The sequence below is a fragment of the Canis aureus genome, chromosome 25, assembly GCF_053574225.1.
Source record: "Canis aureus isolate CA01 chromosome 25, VMU_Caureus_v.1.0, whole genome shotgun sequence".
NCBI lineage: Eukaryota > Metazoa > Chordata > Mammalia > Carnivora > Canidae > Canis > Canis aureus.
In genome coordinates, this window is record NC_135635.1 from 3,774,456 (window position 1) to 3,795,393 (window position 20,938).

Genomic DNA, 20,938 nt, shown 5'->3' on the forward strand with positions numbered 1-20,938 from the left:
GGCTCTACACATTCCCTCCTTAGGGAGGCTCCAGCCTCACCTAGGAAGCGGATTCCAGCTGCTCCAGAAGAGACACTAGCCTTTGGGATCAACCCAAGAATCTGAATCTGTTAAACTGATTGCCAACCCCCAAGATAATTGGTTTTTCTGAAAAGCTAGTTTCTTCACTTGATCTTAGCCAAAAGGCCAAGAAGCGGTATTTGAAAAACTAGTTTCTTAACCCAAGTCCATCCCTCCATTAACAATTCCGACTCCCGCCGATCCCATTTTTAAATGCTGAATATTAACATCGAACATTAACCGTCTTGTCAAGCAAAGGGCCTTTTCTACGACCTAGTCCATCTCGTTTCTGGTGCTACCTGAGCTGGACGGGCTTCTAGCTCACGGTTGCTAGAAAAGCTAAGCCTCGGCCTCTGATCGCAGGAGCAGACAGCTTCGGCCCTGCTCCATCTAGGCCTCGACAAAAGAAATTTATTACTGCAACTCATTCTTTCCAGTTTCCTTTCTCACATACTGTATACAGGTAGTATTTTCAATGTGAATCCAAAGCTTGTCTGGTTCTCTGAAAAAGTTTTTTTTTTTTTTTTTTTTTTTTGCCTTTTAGGTCCTTTACATTGTGATAATGCTGTATTTAAAGAGAATATTTAAATGTAATATTAAAGAAATATTCAAAAGACCAGTGTGTTATTTTTTATCTTGGCAGGCTGGTTACTTGTTAGAGAAAGGGTGTTTCTCTAGAGTCCTATATAAATCTAATTAGGTCAGTTCGAGATTAATGTTAACATCATGGTGGGGAAAATAGAGCATTCTCTTTGGAGCATCAAGAGCTTGACTTGCAGCATCTGCCCTTATGTGCTTCTTCAGCTGAAGCAGGCCTTGGTCCTGCCCTGTTGGAGCTTTTCCCTTCCTGTAGGCCCTCCACTGGGGGCTCACTTGCTAATTCCAGAGCCTCTGTTCCCTGTTACCATCTTAAAACACAGCAAAGAGCATCAGTGTCAAATCAGTTCCCTCCGAACTTCCATCCCAACAGAAGCTTCTATTCCAACCAACTACCTCCCCATTAGTTAGGTTTTATGTCAGTCTTGTCAGAGGAGCTTCAGCAAAATAATTAGATGCATAAGTCATTTCCAGCAACCAGTTTCAGGCAGTCTTTACTTTGGCTTTAAAACAGTGCTTCATGCATTTACAATAAGTTACTACAAGCCACTGATGTACACAGACAAAAGCTAAACCCAACTTACTCACAATGCAGGCCTCTCCTGGTCCCCCCGCGGGGCAGTCACTACTACCTTAGAGATTTAATCCATGGCCCAAAGATGGTGGCCACTGTCCATCACAGCTGGACCGCTGTAGCACAGTGGAGGTAGCTGAGTTCAAGATCCTCAGGGGCTGCAGCACAGCCCAGAAATTAAGACAAGGGGTTGCGGGGGCAGGGTGGGCATGAAGGCTATAAATAAGGGAAAGGTCAAGAAACACTTGTATTTCCTTCTATCTTTTCCACTAGAATGTTCCCGTACATGAATATTTGCTTAAAAAAAAAAAAAAAGATGTTCAAGGATTTGGAAAGGAAAGGGAGTGGTTAACCCAGTGAAGGGACCAAAAAAAAGCCAATTTTTGGTCATAACAAAAAGTTTTGAGGGCAGCACTGAGGTACACCCATAGATGTCAATGCTCCAATTTAAACAGTGCTGTTCCCCTCACCAGCCAGAAACTACCAAAAACAACTGTAATGAGTGTGGCCGTGGGTAAGTCCTAGGCCAAATGAGGATTTCCACCTGGGGCAAAAGCTCACTTCTAGGATCTGGACTTCAAACATCACAATTAAAGCCCAGTACAGAGGCAGCTCCGGCTGATTCTGAGGAAGTTGGGAAGAGACCTCACATGGGCCCCCTCTGGAAAGAGGATTTGTTTTAGTTCCAGCTCCAACATGGGTACCACGCTACGAAGCCTGTGGCACCTGCTCCTCTGCCTCCCGCACACCTAAGAGTGCACACACACTCTGCTGCCCAGTGCTGTTTGGTACCACGCTGCTGTGACTATGTGGCTGCAGGTCAATGCCATCCACTCCGTGTTCGCTCAGCGCCTTGTCCCAATGTAGTTGACGGAAAGCAGGACCACGTTGTGCAGCAAGAGGGACAGCTCAGCTTCTGTAAACACCATCAGCGTTAATGGTTTGGCCAGGAACACTGAGCTTTCTAACTGCCTTGGGGCTTGATACTGGAGGCAGGAAGCCAAGTGCAAACGTGGGACACCAGGGGCTACTGTTCTCAATGCTCCCTGCTTCACTCCAGTCCCCGCATGTACACCTTCCTTTCCTTCCACCAGATAATCCTTTCTACTCACCCTCACTTCTTGACTCTTATGTGGTGGCAGTAGAAAATTCAGAGATGGTAACGATGATACCCAACACCACAGTCACCCCTGGGATTCTTCTGGTAGGAGCGGGTGCTCTGGAAACATTTCTGGACTCCAAGGAGATTAATGGGCCTGCCCTGGTATTCACAGGCTTAGAAAAACATCAAGGCCTAGCTGAAGGATCCAACAAGAGACCCACAGGCCTAATACACAGCCTCAGGTACTTTTTATTTAACCAACTGAGTGTTTTTGTTCTGAATTTGAATGCCTTTAGGCTAATGCATCTCAGTAGGGATCATTCTGTTCTCCTGTCCCCTACTGGACATCTGGCAATGTTTGGGGACGTTTCTGGTTGTCAGAACTGGTGTAGAAGGGCAGCCCCAGTGGCGCAGCGGTTTAGCACCGCCTGCAGCCCAGGGTGTGATCCTGGGGACCCAGTATCAAGTCCCATATCAGGCTCCTTGCAGGGAGCCTGCTTCTCCCTCTGCCTGTGTCTCTGCCTCTCTGTCTCATGAATAAATAAATAAAATCTTAAAAAAAAAAAAAAAAGAACTGGTGTGGAAGATGCTGCTGGCATCTAGTGGGTAGAGACCAGGGATACTGCTAGATACCCTCTAAGGCACAGGACATTAGCATCAATAGTGCCGAGGCTGAGAAACTGCTTCAGACGGGCATGTGTGCAGTCTTGGGCTCCCACAGTCCCCACTACTCCCTCATGTCTTGCAGAGTCTACTTCATTACCTGCTTAGCCCCTGTAGGCAAGAGTTTATGCCCTTTCAATTAGAGATGTCTATTAAATGAGGGTTTTACTAAATTTTTTTAAATGTTTTATTAAATGAGGGTTTATTAATAATCTACTCCAAAATAATCTTAGAATAAAATACAATTCTGTGGATTTTAATGGCATAACCATAGGGATGTGTCTTACCTTTCAGGCTGCAGGAAATCTGTAGCCACTCTCCCAGCCACGTTCGACACTTCTCTTCAGCAATATGGGTAGAATTCAGGCCACGAAGATAACAAGCCTGTATCACGCAGAAGAGAAACAGTCCTCCACAGTCACATAGCAAATATGCCCATGAACTGTAAACACACATATAATTCAAAATCTCCTTTAAATAAGTCACAACCCCATGCCCAGAAGGAAGCTTTCTCCATGGCGAGCTGAACTACGAGGGACAGACAAGAGGACGACCAAAGAGGCCTACATCACCTAAAACACAAGGTCTAAAGAAGGGTGTCCTTGGTTTCTCAAGGGCCAAAAGAAAAGAAACATAAATCAAAATTACTATGGGCAATTCCTTTCCATGAGTGAAATTCACTGAGAAAAAAAAATACATGGAAATGAGGTGAAAGAATAGAGGACTGAGGGTTGCTACTGCAGTAAGTTCTTACCGATTTCACTTCCTGGAGAGTCAGCTGGCCAACCCCCAGCTTTGCCAAAGCTTTGTCCAGCTGGTGAATTACAGCCATGTGAGTGTTTAAACGGCGTCTCAACAAGAAAGGAGGCAGATGAGGTGTGAGGAGCATGGCTCGACTCAAGGCTTTCTGTAACACAACAGCACAGGAGGGCAAAGTCAACAGTTATTACCACATGCAAAACCTGAGGCAAGGTGAGGCTGCGGAACACAGAAAGCCTCAAAGTGCTCACCATTTGCAAAGCATGGAGTTGGTTCATGCCCAGAGGATGGTTAGAGAAACACTGTCTCAGAGCCAGGATATCATGTACTGTTGGGTGGGTACCATGCTGTATCTTGGGAGAGGTGAGAGATTGGTAGAGGTTAGGAAGGTCCTGCCTGGCCCTCTTTCCTAGTTTTAGTGCAAACAGGGTCTGACAAGAGTCACAGTTTGCAGGAAGGGGTAGCTGAAGGAATACCTTGGTGCACAGCTCTGTCATATGCCATCTGAGTCCTGCATCGGAAACGAGAGGGATAACCTTTTCTAAATAACAAAGGATTTCTGGGTGGGACTGCTTCCGGAGAGCATGATAGATATCTAAGAAATCAATCTGTTGCTTTGGGGTCCAGAAATGTTGGATCAGTAGCTGCCTAGGAAACAGGTACCTGAAAGGAGAAGGAATCACAACGTCACTTGCTGAAACAGGCCTCTTTCATTTCAAAGAGCTCCCCGAAAGCATTTGGCAGACATGAATACTGGGAAGAAGAGACGGAGACGTTACTTCCCTAGCCCACTGTTCTTTTCTGTAAATGAGTCTCAGCTCGAGGTTTAAAGATACACTGAAGCACAATTTCAAGCAACGTTACTGAGGTTATGTGAAAGGAAGCAGTAGTGGGATAGCCTCACTTGCAGTGATTAGATAAAGGGACTTCACTCGAACTAAAGCATTTGAAGAACATATCTTGGACAGAGTTGGAAAGAGTTGTAGATAGAGCCGGTCACTGGATGTGATGCTGACAACTTCAAACTACAGCACGATTCCTATGTGTATACAAAATGTTACAGGCAAATTTGTTTTTTTAATTTATTTTTCCGCACGGGTGGTGGTTTCAGAGCACAGCTGCAAATCCCTGACATTCCTTTGATTGAGAAGTGAGGTCTGTGTCCCCTTATTTTTTAAATCTGGGGGACTGATTCAACCAATAAAACAGAGCAGAGTTGAGTCTTTGTGACCTCCGAGGCTAGGTTATAAAAGGCCACGCAGATTCTTATTTGCTAAAACACTCACCACTGGAACCCTGAGCTGCCATGTAAGAAGTCCTATTACTCTGAGGCCACCATATTAAAGAGGCCACATGCAGGCAATCTGATTCAGAGTTCCAGCTTTCCAGCCATCCCTGCTAAGGCACCAGACATAAAAGTGACCTTAGACCATCATCAGCTAACTGCCCCTGAAGGATTTCTGTCAACACCACATGGAAGAGAAAAATCAGTGACCCACCTGAAACCTGCCCAATTTCCTGACCCACAAAACCAGGAAAAGCTGTTAAGCTTCGCACAGTTATTTGCTATACAGCAACAGAGAGCTAAAATAACATGCAACGTCATAGTTTAAAAGCCACCTGGGTGGCTCATTGGTTAAGCATCTGACTCTTGATTTCAGCTCGGGTCATAATCTTAGGGCTGTGGGATCGAGCTGCCTGTTGGGCACTATGCTCAGCGGGGAGTCTGGTTGAGATTCTCTCTCTCTGCCCCTCCCCACTATGCTTGTTTGCTCTTGTTGACTCTCAAAAGAAATAAATTATTAAAAAAAAAACAAAAAAACTGTCATCTTTGGATCCAAAGTAAAGTAATAAAAATTTATTTTATGTTACCAGAATATGCAATGCATTTCTCTCCTTAAAAAAAAAAAAATCTCCCAAACTGCTATGCTTCCAGGGAGTGGGTTGTTGCCTCAAGGGATGATGGAAAAGATCATAATCTTATTTCATATCATATAGGGGCAGCTAAGAGACAAGAAAAGTCTAAGCTACCTATACCTACAGCTGATCCAGTAATCCAAGTGTTACTGAGTGGCTAATTAGAAGATTGGAGCAGTTAGTGCAATAAGCTCTGCCTACTTCTGAAATGGAAAGTTCTTAAAATAATTTTTAATTAAAAAAAAAATCTTTGTTTCTTCAATATGCTGGGAAGATAGAAGTCTGTACTCACATTAGCAAGAAGACCAGGTAGTTGGCAAAGGGTGGAATGGAAATAATACCTAGGAAAAGACACTTGGTGACGTCTCGACGGAACTAAGCAGAAATAAACACAGATGCAGTTTTAACCCAGGTAAGTTCTTAATACAGTGAACAATCCCTCCCCCACACTGTGCAGTTAACTCCTACTGCAGCCCAGAGAAGGATCAAGGTTATTTCTATCTACCTCTACTTGGTAAGTTCCTTGAGAACAGAAGCCCTGATTTGTTCATTTTTGTATCCCAAATAATGCCTAGTACAGGGCCTGACATTATACCAAATCCCTCAACACATTTTTCCTGATGTGACGAATGGGTCCTAGGTCCTCAGTTTCAGCTTTAAAACTACTCATCAAGTCACCACCAAATACTACTTCCCCGCTGCCTTTTCAATCCCTGCAGATTTTTACATATTCGGAAACGAACTACATTTTAGTATTTACGACTTCTATTCATCAAGTATGCCAGTATGCTCTTTATGGAGCTCTGTTACAGAGGGCTACAACTCTGAATAAAACCAATTCTGACTGGGCAGCCAGGGTGGCTCAGCGGTTTAGTGCCACCTTCAGTCAAGGGTGTGATCCTGGAGACCCGGGATGGAGTCCCGCATCCGGCTCCCTGCATGGAGCCCGCTTCTCCCTCTGCCTCTGTCTCTGCCTCTCTCTCTCTCTGTGTCTCATGAATAAATAAATAAAATCTTAAAAAAAAAAATTCTGACAAATAACCTGATGCTCTCCTTTAGATGAATACTTTGATCTCACAGCAGAGGGGAGAAGGCTGATCAGTGGTGAACAAGATAGAAAACCAAACCAAAACAAAACCTTGAGATCTTGGTTAACTTTAATTACCTCACCATGAAATTCTGGGTATCTGCCCCTGGCCCGTACCTGTCTCAAATGCTCCATCTCCCGGTATGGAAGTTGATGAAACTTTATATTGTGCTTCCACATATTTGTCTTTATTCTTCTAGCCTTTTTGGCATCAGCCCAAAACATCTGCAATCCTGCCTCATTAAAGTAGAGGACAGAGTGTGATGTTATCCCAGTTTGAATCTTATCACAGCTTCCCAACTCCATGTTTACTAACAACACACAAACTTGTCCCTCCCCAATACCACTCTGAGTCACAGCTCTAAATGAGGACATTCGAAACTCTTGTGAGGCCAACCTATATCTCTCTTCTCATTCTTTATCCCCCAGCACATCACCTCTCTTCCAGCCAAGTTGGCCTTCTGTGATCTATTTACGGAATGCTCTCCCTCTTCTGGTTCACTGCTCACTCCCACTTTAAAATAAAAATTCAAAAGCTCCATAACCTTGAGAAGTCTTCCTCAATTAACCTTATGTATTCCCCAAACAAGATATTAACTTATCTCCTTTCTAGAACACTTTTAGAAATAGTATTAATTCAACGTATTTCTATGATTGCATTTTTCTGTTCATCTGATGATAATTCTTACATTTTGTCTAAGACTTTAGTGTTCAAAAATGCTTTCATATTTATGAATGAAATGACATTATGCCTAGGTTGGCTTCAAAATCATATAGGAGAAGGCAAGTGTATAAATAAAGTAAGATCGGTGGCAACAAGTTGCTAACTGTTGAAGTAAGGTTGAGTACGTGAAAATTCATTGTATTATTCTCTCTACTTTTGTGTATGTTTAAATTTTTCTATAATTAAAAACCAACCAACCAAAATTCTTCTTCCAGACCCTTTTCTTGTTTAATCCTAGTTATAAACCTGGTAGCAGACAAAGCAGCCATTCTATTTCTACTTCAGATTTTGCAAGTCCGTGAAGCTAGGAGCAATCATGATAATTTTCACAGCCGACGATATGGTAGTTTACTGTAATTGCTATTATGATAAAAGTATTATAGTCATAGACACATTTATTGAGCACATACGATGATCGGGCCCTAAGTACTTTATAGATGTATTGGTGTTTTTATTTAACCTTCACAACCACACAGTCAATAGGTAGGTCCTACTATTTTCCATGTTTTACAGATGAGAAAACCAACGGACAGAGAAGTTAAGTAACTAGTCCAATCACATCGTCAGTGACAAGCTGGGATTTGAACCCACGCAGTCTGGCAAGAGAGGACACCTGTCCTCATCATCGCACCGTATTCTAGTAACTAGCACAGCTCTGACCTGAACGAAAACATTCAGAACGTGAGTATATCCACAACACCGTATCTAGGACAGATCTATGGCAAGCATCAGACCACACTTTCTTATGGACCAAGTCAGCTGATAAACCACAGGGCAGGTCTGTGCAGCCATAGATGCCTGGCTTGGTGCACGTCAACGAATCTCTACAACAGTCAGCTGGCGTGTGGCTACGAAAAGTGCAAAAACACCTACATTCCCCCCTGCATGTGGTCAAAGTTGTCTGTCCTAACACTTTTTTTCTAGAAATATTCACCAGAAGTGCTAAACTTCTAAGAATTTAATGCCAAGCTAGAACACCCCAGCTCACACCACGCAGCACGACATGCAAATAATCTTCCTTTTTCTAACACTCCTGCACGTTGCCCGCGAATGGACTCCAGGGATCTCTGTTTGGGGGTTTTTACCTTTCATGAAGATTGTGTACAGGACATAGAAGCGGGGGAAATGACGACCCAAGAAACGATGGTATTTCCCATTAATCACTTTGGTCTTGGCCGCCACGTAAGAGATCAAGCTCTTCACGTCTGCCTTTGGAGAAAGGTGAAGCTTTGAAGACCTACAAGGAAGATCAAAGAGACTATGTGGGAATCGGTCCCCGGAGCCCCCTTGGGAACTAATGTCAAACACCAGGCTCGGAGAACGTGTGCTGAGATCTGAACCTTCCGAAATCCAAGGAAGATCTTGGGCTCAAGGAGAAATAAGCAATCGGCCCGGGAAACATACATATCGGGCCGATGAAAGATCCGGCGGGAAGGGACGTCGGGCGTGGGATGAGGCTGCAGGGGCCGTTTGAACAGCAAGCTAAGGCCCGCGATGGGATCCGGAGGAGTAGCCGTGGAGCCTAAGCCGGAAAAGGGAGGCTGAAGGAGGAGTCCAGGCCACTGGGGAATTCGGACACGGGCCACTGACAGCCTTGAGGGCCGGGAAGCCGAAGAATAAAACCCCCGGGGCCAGGGCGTGGGATGCTGACAACTAGAGACCAGCATGCAAACAAGGTTGAGACACTGGAAGGGAGGGCCTGTATGTCGGAAACGCTCTCCTTTGTCCCAGGTCCCTCACCGAGGGGCCCCCCAGGCCAGGCCACAGCGAACAAGTTGCAGCTTCCGAGGGACATGAAGCCCGGGGGTGGCCGCCGAGCCCCACAGGACAGCCCGAGCCCAGCACACCCTGGAGAGCGCCATCTTCACCGAGAGGGAGGTCGCCCTTACGTCACGCTCGTGCCAGGGCGCATGCGCCCCTCCTGAGTGCTGATTGGTGGGCGTCGGGCGCTCGGCAGGCGAGGAGGCGGTGCTAAGGCGACGTAGCGTGAGAAGGGCCCCGATTGGACGCAGCCGGTGTTTCCTGGTTTAAAGGCGCCGGAAGCGGGCCGTCGCGGAGGCCGCGAGGATGTAGGTCTGTGATCTTGAGGACGGTCTCTCGCCGAGGGCGCTGCCGATGCCCCGCGATTCCCAAGGGCTTCCTAGCGCCGCCCTCGCCGTCTGCCCGTACCCCCGGCTTCGGGGCGTCGACGCGGTGGGTGCCCGGCGGCGCCGTGGCGGGGCCTGGGGCCGCGGCGCCCTCTAGTGGCGGCGGCAGAACTAGGCCGGGAGCCGCGGGAGCGGGTGGAGCCGGGGTCGGAGCGCTTCCTGCTGTCGCCGCTGGTTTCCAGACTGTCCACCTGTCCTTCGAGGATACGCATCTTCCTCCATCACCTTGTGTGGGCTTTTTTTTTTTTTTAATTGTTATTTATTTATTCATGGGGCAGAGACACAGGCAGAGGGAGAAGCAGGCTCCATGCAGGGAGCCCGACGTGGGACTCGACCCTGGGTCTCCGGGGTCACGCCCTGGGCCGAAGGCGGCGCTAAACCGCTGCGCCACCCGGGGAGCCATGTATTTGTTTTTTATTTTTTATTTTATTTTATATTTTTTTTTTAGCGTCTACCGCTTACGCTGTTTATTTTTTTTTTCCGCTTACGCTGTTTATACATTTGTTTGGTCCGCTCCCGGAATAAGACTGAAGACAAGCACCTTCCTGCCTTGTTCACTGCTGCACCCTGCCCCTAACACTAGGTGCCATGCCTGGCATGTAGTAGGTGCTCAATAAATTTTTTTTTTTTTTTTTTTTTTTAGGGTCCATGCCCAGGGTCAGGCCCAGTGCAGCGTTTAAACTCGGTGGTTCAAGGCATGAGCCCACAGGAGCCTGCATCTGCCTGTGTCTCTGCCTCTCTCTCTGTCTCATGAATAAATAAAACCTTCAAAATAAAAAAATAAAATTAAATTATAAATAAAATAAAAATAAATAAATAAAGGTAAAATAAATAAATTAAAATAATAAAATAAAATAATAAATAAAATTAATAAAATAAAATAATAAAATAAAATAAAACTCACGACTCTGAGATCAAGACCTGAGCTGAGATGGAGAGTCTTGATGCTTAACCAACCCAGCCACCCAGACACCCCTTGGTCCACGGAATTTGTAGTCCCCAGCACAGAATATTTTGATTTTTATTATTATTATTATTTTTATTCATGAGAGAGAGAGAGGCAGAGACACAGGCAGAGGGAGAAGCAGGCTCCACGCAGGGAGCCCGACGCGGGGCTCGATCCCGGGACTCCAGGATTGCGCCCTGGGCCAAAGGCAGGTGCCAAACCGCTGAGCCACCCAGGGATCCCCCAGAATATTTTTATAAATATTCTTGAATGAATTAATTACTGAAGAAGCTGAGGATTCTTAGAAGTGGCACTTAGCTCCTCTGAGAATATACCATCTTAAGTACTTATGAATATTTACGGTCCACGGAGAGTTGTAAGAAAGCATCCCATTTGGAAAATGGAAACGGGGTCTAGGTTCAGATCCTAGCATTGCCAATTCCTTTCGTGTGTGTGACCTTGGACCTGTCACTTTAGCTCTGAGGTTATTTCCCCTGTAACAGTACTTACATAATTTATAAGAGATGTGCGAAGATCCAAGAAGAAAATGGTCCTGAGAGCTCCGTATAATGTGTAGTGGGTCCAGGAGCTTCATATTAGCCTAGGCGGCTTATGATTGTACCACTTATGAGGTCAGGGAAAATGCTCTGCAACGATGATCTCTACAAGTGTTGCGCAGGTGAGGGGTGTGGGATGGAAAGTCGACTAAAATACGATCTTGTCTTCAGAGACGTTCTTGAGATACGATTAGCTATGCTTAGCAATTGTATCTCAAGAATGTCTCGCTCTAAAATTCTAAAACACCCCTAGAAAGAAGGGGACAAGATCAATCCAAGATAGTTTTGTGGAGGAAACGGGAAGGTACAGTGCCAGGAGAGATGGATAGAGGAAAGGCATTTCGTGCAGCAAAACAATATGGCAGGAACACAGGAATTCCTTCTTTCCCTCCTTCCTTCCTCAAATGCACATTTCTTGTTTAGCGCCTCTCCCTGCACGCCCCCTCACGGCAACATGCACACGGTTAAGTCTTGCTGGTTCTGCCTTCTAACCATTTCTTTAGTCATCCAGTTTCCTTCTCTCTTCTGTGCCACCACCCACCTCTGATCTAGAAGACGAGGATCAACTTCCTTACTGGTCTCTCCGTCATCTATAAAATAGAGGCCAAAGGCCTCTTTCCAACCAGTTTTCATTCTATGGCCAGAGAAAGCTTTGAAAATTGCAAATCTAAGCTTGTCACTCCCCTTTATAAAACCTTCCAGGTTTCCTGACTCAGGATAAAGTTCAGACTCCTTAACCCAACCTACAAGGCTTTGCATTATTGACTTCAACCTATCTTCCCAGCCTCATCTCGTATCTCCCAAGTATCTTTTCCCCCGTAGCTTTTTATGCTAAGAAACACTGGCCTTTCAGTTCTACTGTAGGCCAAGCAACCTTATGCTCTGGGCTTTTGCACATGTTGCTCTTTGCTTAAAGTTCTTTCTCTCCTCCTCCTCCTCCTCCTTCTTCCTCTTCTTTTTGAAGATTTTATTTATTTGAGAGAGAGCATGAGTGGGGAGAGGAGCAGAGGGGCAGAGGGAGAGAATCTCAAGCAGACTCTGCACTGAGTGGGGAGCTTCAATATGGAACTTGATCCTAAGACGCCAGGATCATGACCTGAGCCGAAGCCAGATGCTTAACTGGCTGACCCACCTGAGTACCCCTGCTTGGAGTTTCCTCCCTTCCTCCCGGCTTGTTTCAGGTTCCAGCTGAAATGACAATAATAGCTGGCATTTATTAAGCAGGCACCATGTGCCATCATTGTTCTTAATGCTTTATGTGTATTAAGTCATTTAATCTTCAGTGTAAGGGGGTGAGGGGATGGGGTAACTGGGTGAGGGGCATTAAGGAGGACACATGATGTCATGAGCCCTGGGTATTATATAAGACTGATGAATCACTGACCTCTACCTCTGAAACTAACAATATATGTTAATTAATTGAATTTAAATTAAAAAAAATTTTAAATCCTCAGTACAACTTCATGAGGTAGATAGTATTGTTAGCTCCACTTTATAAATGAGGAAAGTGAGGTTAAGTAACCTACTCAAGATTTGAGTCAGTATTTGAACTCCGATAGACTGGGCACATGAATTACTACTGCACTGTATATAAACAGCACCGCTGGGGCGCTTGGGTGGCTCAGTCAGTTAAGCATCTGCCTTTGACTCAGGTCACGATCCCGTGGTCCCGAGATCGAGTCCCGAGTTGGGCTCCCTGCTCAGCTGGGAGCCTGCTTCTCCCTCTGCCTGCTGCTCCTCCTGCTTGTGCTCTCTCCTCTCTCTCTCTTTCTCTCTCTCTCTCTCTCTGTGCGTGTCAAACAAAATATTTTAAAAATAAAAAAAATAACAGCACTGTTGGAACAATTATTTTTTTTATCCTACAGACTTGGGTTCCTCTAGTATTACTCCTCTATGTTGTAGCTGGGTATACTTATCCTTAATAGTACTTAAAATGATAATAATTAATTAGCTGTGGGTTACACATTTAATGACTGTCTTCCCCACAAGATTCTAAGGTCACTGAATTTGTAGTCGCTAGCACAGTGCCTGGCACACAACAAGTGCTCATTAAATATTTGTTAAATGAATAAATGTCTTATATACCTGAATATAAGGTAATGTTTTTCTTCTCAAAGTAATTTTTCAGAAAAGAAGTTGCCTCGTATCTGTGTTCTTACGAAGTCTGTTATTATAGTCCACAATATCTGTTTTATATATTTTGTTTTCAGTCAAAGTACTGTGTGGGGAAGGTGCATTCTGAAATAACCTCAGTTAATGCTAGTCCTACAAGCTTATAGAGGTCACTGGTTGGAATCACTTAAAAACAAAAGGGAAGCAAAAAAATAATAATAACATAGATTTAAGAAATTATTCTTGGATTAAGACCAGTTTCAGGGCAGCCCGGGTGGCTCAGCGGTTTAGCACCAACTTCCAAGCCCAGGGCCTGATCCTGGAGACCTGGGATCGAGTCCCACATCGGGCTCCCTGCACAGAGCCTGCTTCTCCCTCTGCCTGGGTCTCTGCCTCTCTCTCTCTCTCTCTCTCTCTCTGTCTCTCATGAATAAGTAAAGAAAATCTTAAAAAAAAAAAAAAAGACTTCAGTTTCAAGTGTTGTATCTTGTTGTGAGTAAGCCTTTTACAAAGCAACAGGATGAGGTTATATTGTGGATATCAGGAATATATAAGCAGGGCAGCCCCCGTGGCACAGCGGTTTAGCGCCACCTGCAGCCTGGGGTGTGATCCTGGAGTCGGAGGATCGAGTCCCACGTCAGGCGAGTCCCACGTCAGGCTCCCTGCATGGAGCCTGCTTCTCCCTCTGCCTATGTCCTTGCCTCTCTCTCTGCGTGTCTCTCATGAATAGATAAATAAAATCTAAAAAAAAAAAAAAAGTTTGAGTGAGAAGCCATTCTAAATAAATATTTCACATGTGATGTTAAATGTGTTGCCAAATAATTTATATTTTAATTAAATTAGCAACTCCTTTTTTAAAAAGTTGTTATTTATTTATTCATGAGAGACACAGAGACAGAAAGAGACAGAGACACAAGCAGAGGGAGAAGAAGCAGGCTCCATGCAGGGAGCCCGCTTCAGGACTCCATCCTGGGCCAAAGGCAGGCACTAAACCACTGAGCCACCCAGGGATCCCCTAAATTAGTAACTACTTAAAGTAGACATTTGACTACTTCATATATATGAAGTTGACCAAAAACCTTTCTTTTTTTTTTTTTTTTCAGTTCTCTTTGGGAAAACAAAGCACTGCCTTGTATTTGGGCACATATATTAAAATTTGCAATATATTTTATTAAGTGCTGTTTATTAGGTATCGGCAGACACAAAGATGGGCTGATAGGAACTTGGTGTATATAGAGAATAAAAAGAAAACTAACTTGGCTGAAACAGATGGTTATATACTAGTAGTTCATCTAATATATATATATATATATATATATATATATATATATATATATAATCTCACAATTATTGAGCATGCAAGCCAGCCATTGTTCCTGTTACTTGGAGGGAGTCAGAAGTCAGACAGGATTCTAGCCCTAGTATAGTTCACGTTTTATAATGATTGAGAGATATGTTTGAAATACTAAAGTGAGGCTGCATTTCTGGGGGCCTCATGTGTGAAGACTAGAGATTTGGATTTGATTGGAAAGGACTGGAGAGTCCTACTGCATTTTGCCTAAAGGAATGACAAGGTGAAGATGATGTTTTATAAAAATTAGTCTGGAGTGGAGTCCAGGATGGGTCAGAGTGGGAAAAGACTGAAGGTTAAGGATACCAAAAAGGTTATTATAAGGATCTGGATAAGAGATAGTGAGGAGGGATGCCTGGGGAGCTCAGTGGGTGAGCGTCTACCTTCTGCTCAGGGTGTGATCTCCAAGTCCTGGGATTGAGTCCCACGTTGGGCTCGGGCTCCCTGCATGGAGCCTGCTTCTCCCTCTGCCTGTGTCTCTGCCTCTTTCTCTGTGTCTCTCATGAATAAATAAATAAAATCTTTTAAAAAAGAGAGAGAGAGATAGTGAGAAACCACTACAATGCCCCAAAATGGTGACTACCTTTAAGTGGTCCAGACTTGCAGTGTGTGAATGGGAATCAGATTTGAACTCCCACTACCCATGTCATTTAATTAGTCATCAGAATTTAGTGTTCATTTTACAAACATTTGAGGGTCCGCTCTATAGCCATTTTGCTAAATTCTAGGAACATAAAGGCAAATAAAAAGCAGGCCTTTCCCTCAAAAAATTCAGAGGTTTCAAAGAGAAGATTCCATTAAAAAATTGTGCTATCATGTAATAGGTGCTGTTACAGAGAAATGTCCAAGGTACAGTGAAAGTTAAAAGAAGGAGTAGTAATTGATAAATTTCTGGTGGTGGGTGATGGGCCATCCAGATAAACAGAAGTCAGATTTGAACTAGGTCATGGAAGATAAATTGAAGATTGCCTGGGAGACAAGTACTGGAAGGAAGGACTTTGTGAGAAGGAGCAGCATGACCATCCATAGATAGGAAAGACTGAACCTTCAGGCAAAGAGAAATTTATTTTAGTCGGAAAAATACTAACCACAGGGATTTGCCAACTTTAGGTATTAATTCATTGAGTTTGACAGATTGCCTTTGGTAAGTTATTCTTCGCAAGGCACCAAAACAAACAAACAAACAAACAACAACCCAGGATGAAAGAGATTTAATAACCAGTACTTTTTTTTTAAGATTTTATTTATTTATTCGTGAGAGACACAGAGAGAGAGAGGCACAGACACAGGCAGAGGGAGAAGCAGGCTCCATGCAGGGAGCCTGACGTGGGACTCGATCCTGGGTCTCCAGGATCACACCCTGGGCTGAAGGCGACGCTAAACCACTGTCACCCAGGCTGCCCAATAACCAGTACTAATACAATTTTATAATACTCTCAGAATTCTGAGCAAGTTGAAAACTTCTTAATTGCATTTTTTCTTATGTATTAAAAATGTTGTTGAGGGACATGTGGCTGGCTCAGTTGATAGAGCATGTGACCCTTGACCTTGGGGTTGTGAGTTTGAGCCACATGTTGGGTGTAAAGATTACTTTAAAAAATAAAATCTTTAAAAAATTGAAATATATATATATATATTTTTTCTTTTTTTAAAGAAGGCTTCACACCCCATCCAGGTCTTGAACTCATGACACTGAGATGAAGAGTTGTGCACTCCACTGACTGAACCAGGCAGGCATCCCCCCAAAATAAAAATAACTAAAAATGTTGTTGGGGCACCTAGCTGCCTCAAAGAAAGAGAACCTCTTGGTTTTCAGGTCATGAGTTGAAGCTTCACATTGGGTGATTACTTAAAACATTTTTTTAAATCTTTTAAAAGGAAGAGAACACAGAATACTATAACATTCACTTACATATCCATCACCTAAAGTCCCATTTCCTTCCCATCCTGAGCATTCTCTTTATATCAGTCCGCTTTTAATACTTTGAACATGTATATTATAATATATAATTACGTATTATATGAACATATGGATATATTATATATAATTATTTATTGAATATATATTATAAAGTATAATATATATCTTTGAACATACATATGTATATCTGCACAAATAGTATGTGGACTTTTTTTTTTAATGTTTTACAAATTTGTAAACAGTTGACCTTGAATAACATGAGTTTGAACTGCATAGGTCCACTTTTTTCCAACAAATCCAGTACAGTATTGTAAATATATTTTCTCTTCTTTATGATTTTCTAAATGATATTTTCTTTTCTCCAGCTTACTTTATTATAAGAATACAGGCTATAATGCATAGAACAACAACAAAAAAAAGAACAACAACAAAAAAATAATGCATGGAACATACAAAATATGTATTAATTGATTATGTTTTTAGTAAGGCTTATGATCAGTAGCAGTTAAGTTTTGAGGGAGTCAAAGTTATACATGGATTTTTGAGGTGCTTGGGTAGCTCAGTAGATTAAGCATCCGACTCTTGATTTCAGCTCAGGTCATGATCTCAGGGTCATGAGATAGAGCCCTGCATTGGGCTCAGCAGGGAGTCTTCCTGAGATTTCTCTCCCTCTCCCACTGCTCCCCCCTCCTCATGCATGCTCTCTTTCTCTCTCTCTCAAAATAAATAAATAAATATTTTTTAAAAAAAGTTATACATGGGTTTTTATCTGTGTAGGGGGTCAGTACCCCTAACTCTTGTGTTGTTCAAAGGTCAACTATAATTGGTTTCATGTGGCATTTATTTTTATTTCCCTCAAATTTGTTTTCAAAATTCATCCATGTAGACAAAATTCATTAATTTTAGTGGCTGTGTGTGGTCTATCACATGAACACACTCCAGTTTGTTGTTCTATTTGTTACTGAAAACATTTATGTTGTTTTCAGTGTTTCATTATTATAAACATTGCCTTGTAGGGAACATCCTTGAACAGGTCTCCTTGTTTTTATGTATGAAAGTTTCTCTTAATCAGTGTTTCACAGTGTGTTTTTCAACCATAACTCCGTAAGTAACATGTTCCCAATTATATTTCCCCCCTTTTCTTTACAGTCTCAGGTCTAACCAATAACAAATTATTGTTAAATTTACTGGATAAGGGACCCCTGGGTGGCTCAATGGTTGAGCATCTGCTTTTGGTTCAGGGTGTGATCCCAGGATCCTGGGATCAAATCCTGCATCAGGCTCCCCGCAGGGAACTTGCTTCTCCCTCTGCCTGTCTCTGCCTCTCTCTCTGTGTCTTTCATGAATAAATAAAATCTTTAAATATATATATATCTTTTGAGGGAACACCTGACTGGCTCAGTTGGTAGAGCATATGACTCTTCATCTCAGGGTAGTGAGTTCAAGCCCCACGTTGGGTGTGAAGCCTACTTTAAAAAAATGTGTTTTGGGGGCAGCCCGGGGGGCTCAGCGGTTAAGCGCTGCCTTCAGCCTGGGGCATGATCCTGGAGACCCGGGATTGAGTCCCACGTCGGGCTCCCTGCATGGGGCCTGCTTCTCCCTCTACCTGTGTCTCTGCCTCTCTTTCTCTCTGTGTCTCTCATGAATAAATAAATAAAATATTTTTTAAAAATGTGTTTTGTATACAAGTTTTTAATATTTGTTATCAGTTTTATCAGAATTGACTATTATAACTTTTGCTTTTTCATAATTTGATCTTGTAAATTCTTTAAGGTCATAAAAAATATTCTGTATTTTTTTCAGGTAATTTTGAAGGTTTTGTTTTACAAGTTTAGGTCTTTAATTCACCTGGAGTTTATTTTATGTCTGTTCCTTTCCTGTCCTCTGAAACTTGCGGGGTTCATCATTTGACCCCACTACATCTCTCATTCCAGTAATTGCCTTTGGCACCCTAAGCATCCTGTTGCCTCCTCCCTCTAAGTCTTTCTCTTAGAAATAGCAGAATGGAAATATAAATGATCTCCAGGCTAGGAAAAGTAGCTGTTTGAGGGCCTGTAAAGAAGAAGCAAGTGGCAAAAATGAGATAAAGAGACTCATTGAGAGGAATCTCTGCAAAAGATGCTACACAAGGACGGTTCATCCTTCAGACCAGGAACCTGAGGCTCCTGGAAGTAGAATTGTGTTTGCAGGGGGGAAGAAGAGTCTCAGAGAGCTGGTCCTGAGGAAGAGACTTCTGAGAGGATCCTTGCGTCTTACTTTTGAGCCCTTCCACATCTACCATCTGCTTTCTTATTTTACCTCTTGTCCCTACCTATGAGTCCTGTGAGCTTCTCCCGCCTTGTACTAGAAGACTGTGAAACCAAGGCATGGAAGAGTCACATGGAGGTTGCTGAATCTGACATTAGAACCCAGGACTACTGGCCATCAAGCTGAAAGCTTTCAGCTGAATCAAGTGGAAACCAGCTTGCAAGAGAAGACTTCTAAGAGGAGGTTAGCAACAGTCCAAAATTACAATAGATAGCCTTTGATTTCTAGTGTAATTTACAGTCGTAATCATCATCAAAGAGCCTTTATCAGTGCTTTCTTGTAATAGGCAATTAAGTAGGCACTGAACTAAATTTAGAATATATTTTTCATGAACACGATCAAAGAATTCATACTCTGTGAAAATTAATATAAACAGGCAAGCAAAGGACATATCCATCTGACAAAGAAAGGCGGACCAATGTAGCTACTGTGGACAGTAAAGAACTAACATCAAACAGGCCAGAAGTCAGGTCAGTTCAAGGATAAGGGCATCGCTGGATGAACAGCAGTGCCAGGTAGGACTGGTTGTAGGGGTTCCAAGTTCAGGGAAGCTGTCACCAGTCAATTAGGGAGGGTGGGTCTCTTGCTTTCTAACTTCTCCCACTCCCTTCCACTCTCCACACACACACTCCACCCCAAGCCTTTTCTCTTCCAGGGGACATAACCATAACCCTTGCTAAGGATTGAGATCAGAGGAATTTTTCCTTTGTGTTCGTCCTTGGCTTTGGATAAGGGACCTTTACCCAGCATCAGCAGGAACCACCCTCAAGAGCCACTTTGTGCTGCCTGGCACGTCCACAGCAATTAGAGCAAAAGGACAGAGTTAAGAAAACTCCTAGGGAAGTTCTCCCCACCCAGAGTTGGCAGGCTCACCCAGGACCTCTACCATCAGCCTTGGTGGTACATGGCTCATTATCCCACTAGCGCCATTTACTGAGCTTCTCCTGGGCCCAATTTCTGTTCTGTGGTGAGGCTAAACAGATGAAACCATGAAGTCTTTCTAAGCTAATCCAATTCAGCTTTAGAAACTTGGTCATTTTGGGATCTCTGGGTGGCTCAGAGGTTTAGCGCCTGCCTTTGGCCCAGATTGAATCCCACATTGGGCTCCCGGCATGGAGTCTTCTTCTCCCTCTGCCTGTGTCTCTGCCTCTCTCTCTCTCTCTCTCTCTCTCTCTCTTTCTCTGTGTGTGTCTCTCATGAATAAATAAAATCTTTAAAAAAAAGAAAAAGAAACTTGGTCATTCTGAGTCTCTGTCATTCCGAATCTCTGACCCCACCCCTATAGAAGACTCCCCACCAATCTCTTTTTCAGCCCGAGTGACTCAGGTAGGGCTGACCGCCCCCTATCTCTAAGGCCCAGCTTGTGTCCCAGGCACCCCTGGGCTCTGTTTTCAGCTCATGACACCCACCCATAATAGGTATCAGATCCCTCCTTGACACTTCTGCTGGAATAATAGGGAAAGAGATACTCTAACTGCAAGCTGTGAGGATCATATCAGTCCAAAGCAGATGGTGGCCATTGTTCCCCTGTGCAAGGAGAACCTGCTTGAGAATAAAATTATGCTAGGGCTGATGCAGTGTACACATACACACACACACACACACACACACACACAGAGAGAGAGAGAGAGAGAGAGAGAGAGGTGGACAGTGGCTTGACAATATTTGAGTTCTCAGATCCAGCCCCGCTCAAAGCTGGATGTGCCATTGGATTTTCCACTTATGTGAGTGCTTCAATTCCCTTTGAACACAACCAGTCTGAGTGGGTTTCTGGTTGTCACTGACAATTAAAGAACAAGACAAAAATCATGCCTAGTGCACATTCATTTTTTCCTTCCCTAGTGGGTGTTTAACTGTATATTTGTACCATGTCAATTTTCACTTGTTTACTGAATAACATATGCAAAATTTTCCCTAAAACTTTTGAACATTTTTATCCTTCACAAAATGATCTTGTTTGTGTGTGTATATAGAACTTAATTTTTTTTAAATATTTTATTTATCTATTTGAGAGAGACAGCGAGTAAGAGCTTGAATGGGGGAAGGGTCAGAGGGAGAGGGAGAAGCAGACTGGGGTGAGGTGCAGGGGTGCTCAATCCCAGGACCCTGAGCTA

The 20,938-nt window shown here is 43.4% G+C and overlaps 1 protein-coding gene across 9 annotated transcripts; it reads right to left on the reverse strand.

The window, feature by feature from the left end:
* Window positions 1-1,121: 1,121 nt before the first annotated feature.
* Window positions 1,122-9,398, reverse strand: LETMD1 (LETM1 domain containing 1). Of its 9 annotated transcripts, none has more exons than XM_077870035.1 (10): window positions 9,331-9,398; window positions 8,569-8,720; window positions 6,877-6,992; window positions 5,965-6,047; window positions 4,232-4,418; window positions 4,007-4,108; window positions 3,751-3,903; window positions 3,284-3,380; window positions 2,344-2,506; window positions 1,122-2,147 (listed from the first exon to the last, which is right to left on the reverse strand). In XM_077870035.1, exons 2-9 carry the CDS (start codon window positions 8,573-8,575, stop codon window positions 2,382-2,384), a joined length of 870 nt encoding a protein of 289 aa, XP_077726161.1. In that variant the 5' UTR covers window positions 8,576-8,720; window positions 9,331-9,398; the 3' UTR covers window positions 1,122-2,147; window positions 2,344-2,381. The 9 variants fall into 9 exon arrangements, with proteins under 9 accessions (XP_077726161.1, XP_077726158.1, XP_077726154.1 ...); XM_077870032.1 differs by having other exon boundaries at window positions 9,224-9,381; XM_077870028.1 differs by lacking the exon at window positions 9,331-9,398 and adding an exon at window positions 8,888-9,284.
* Window positions 9,399-20,938: the final 11,540 nt, after the last annotated feature.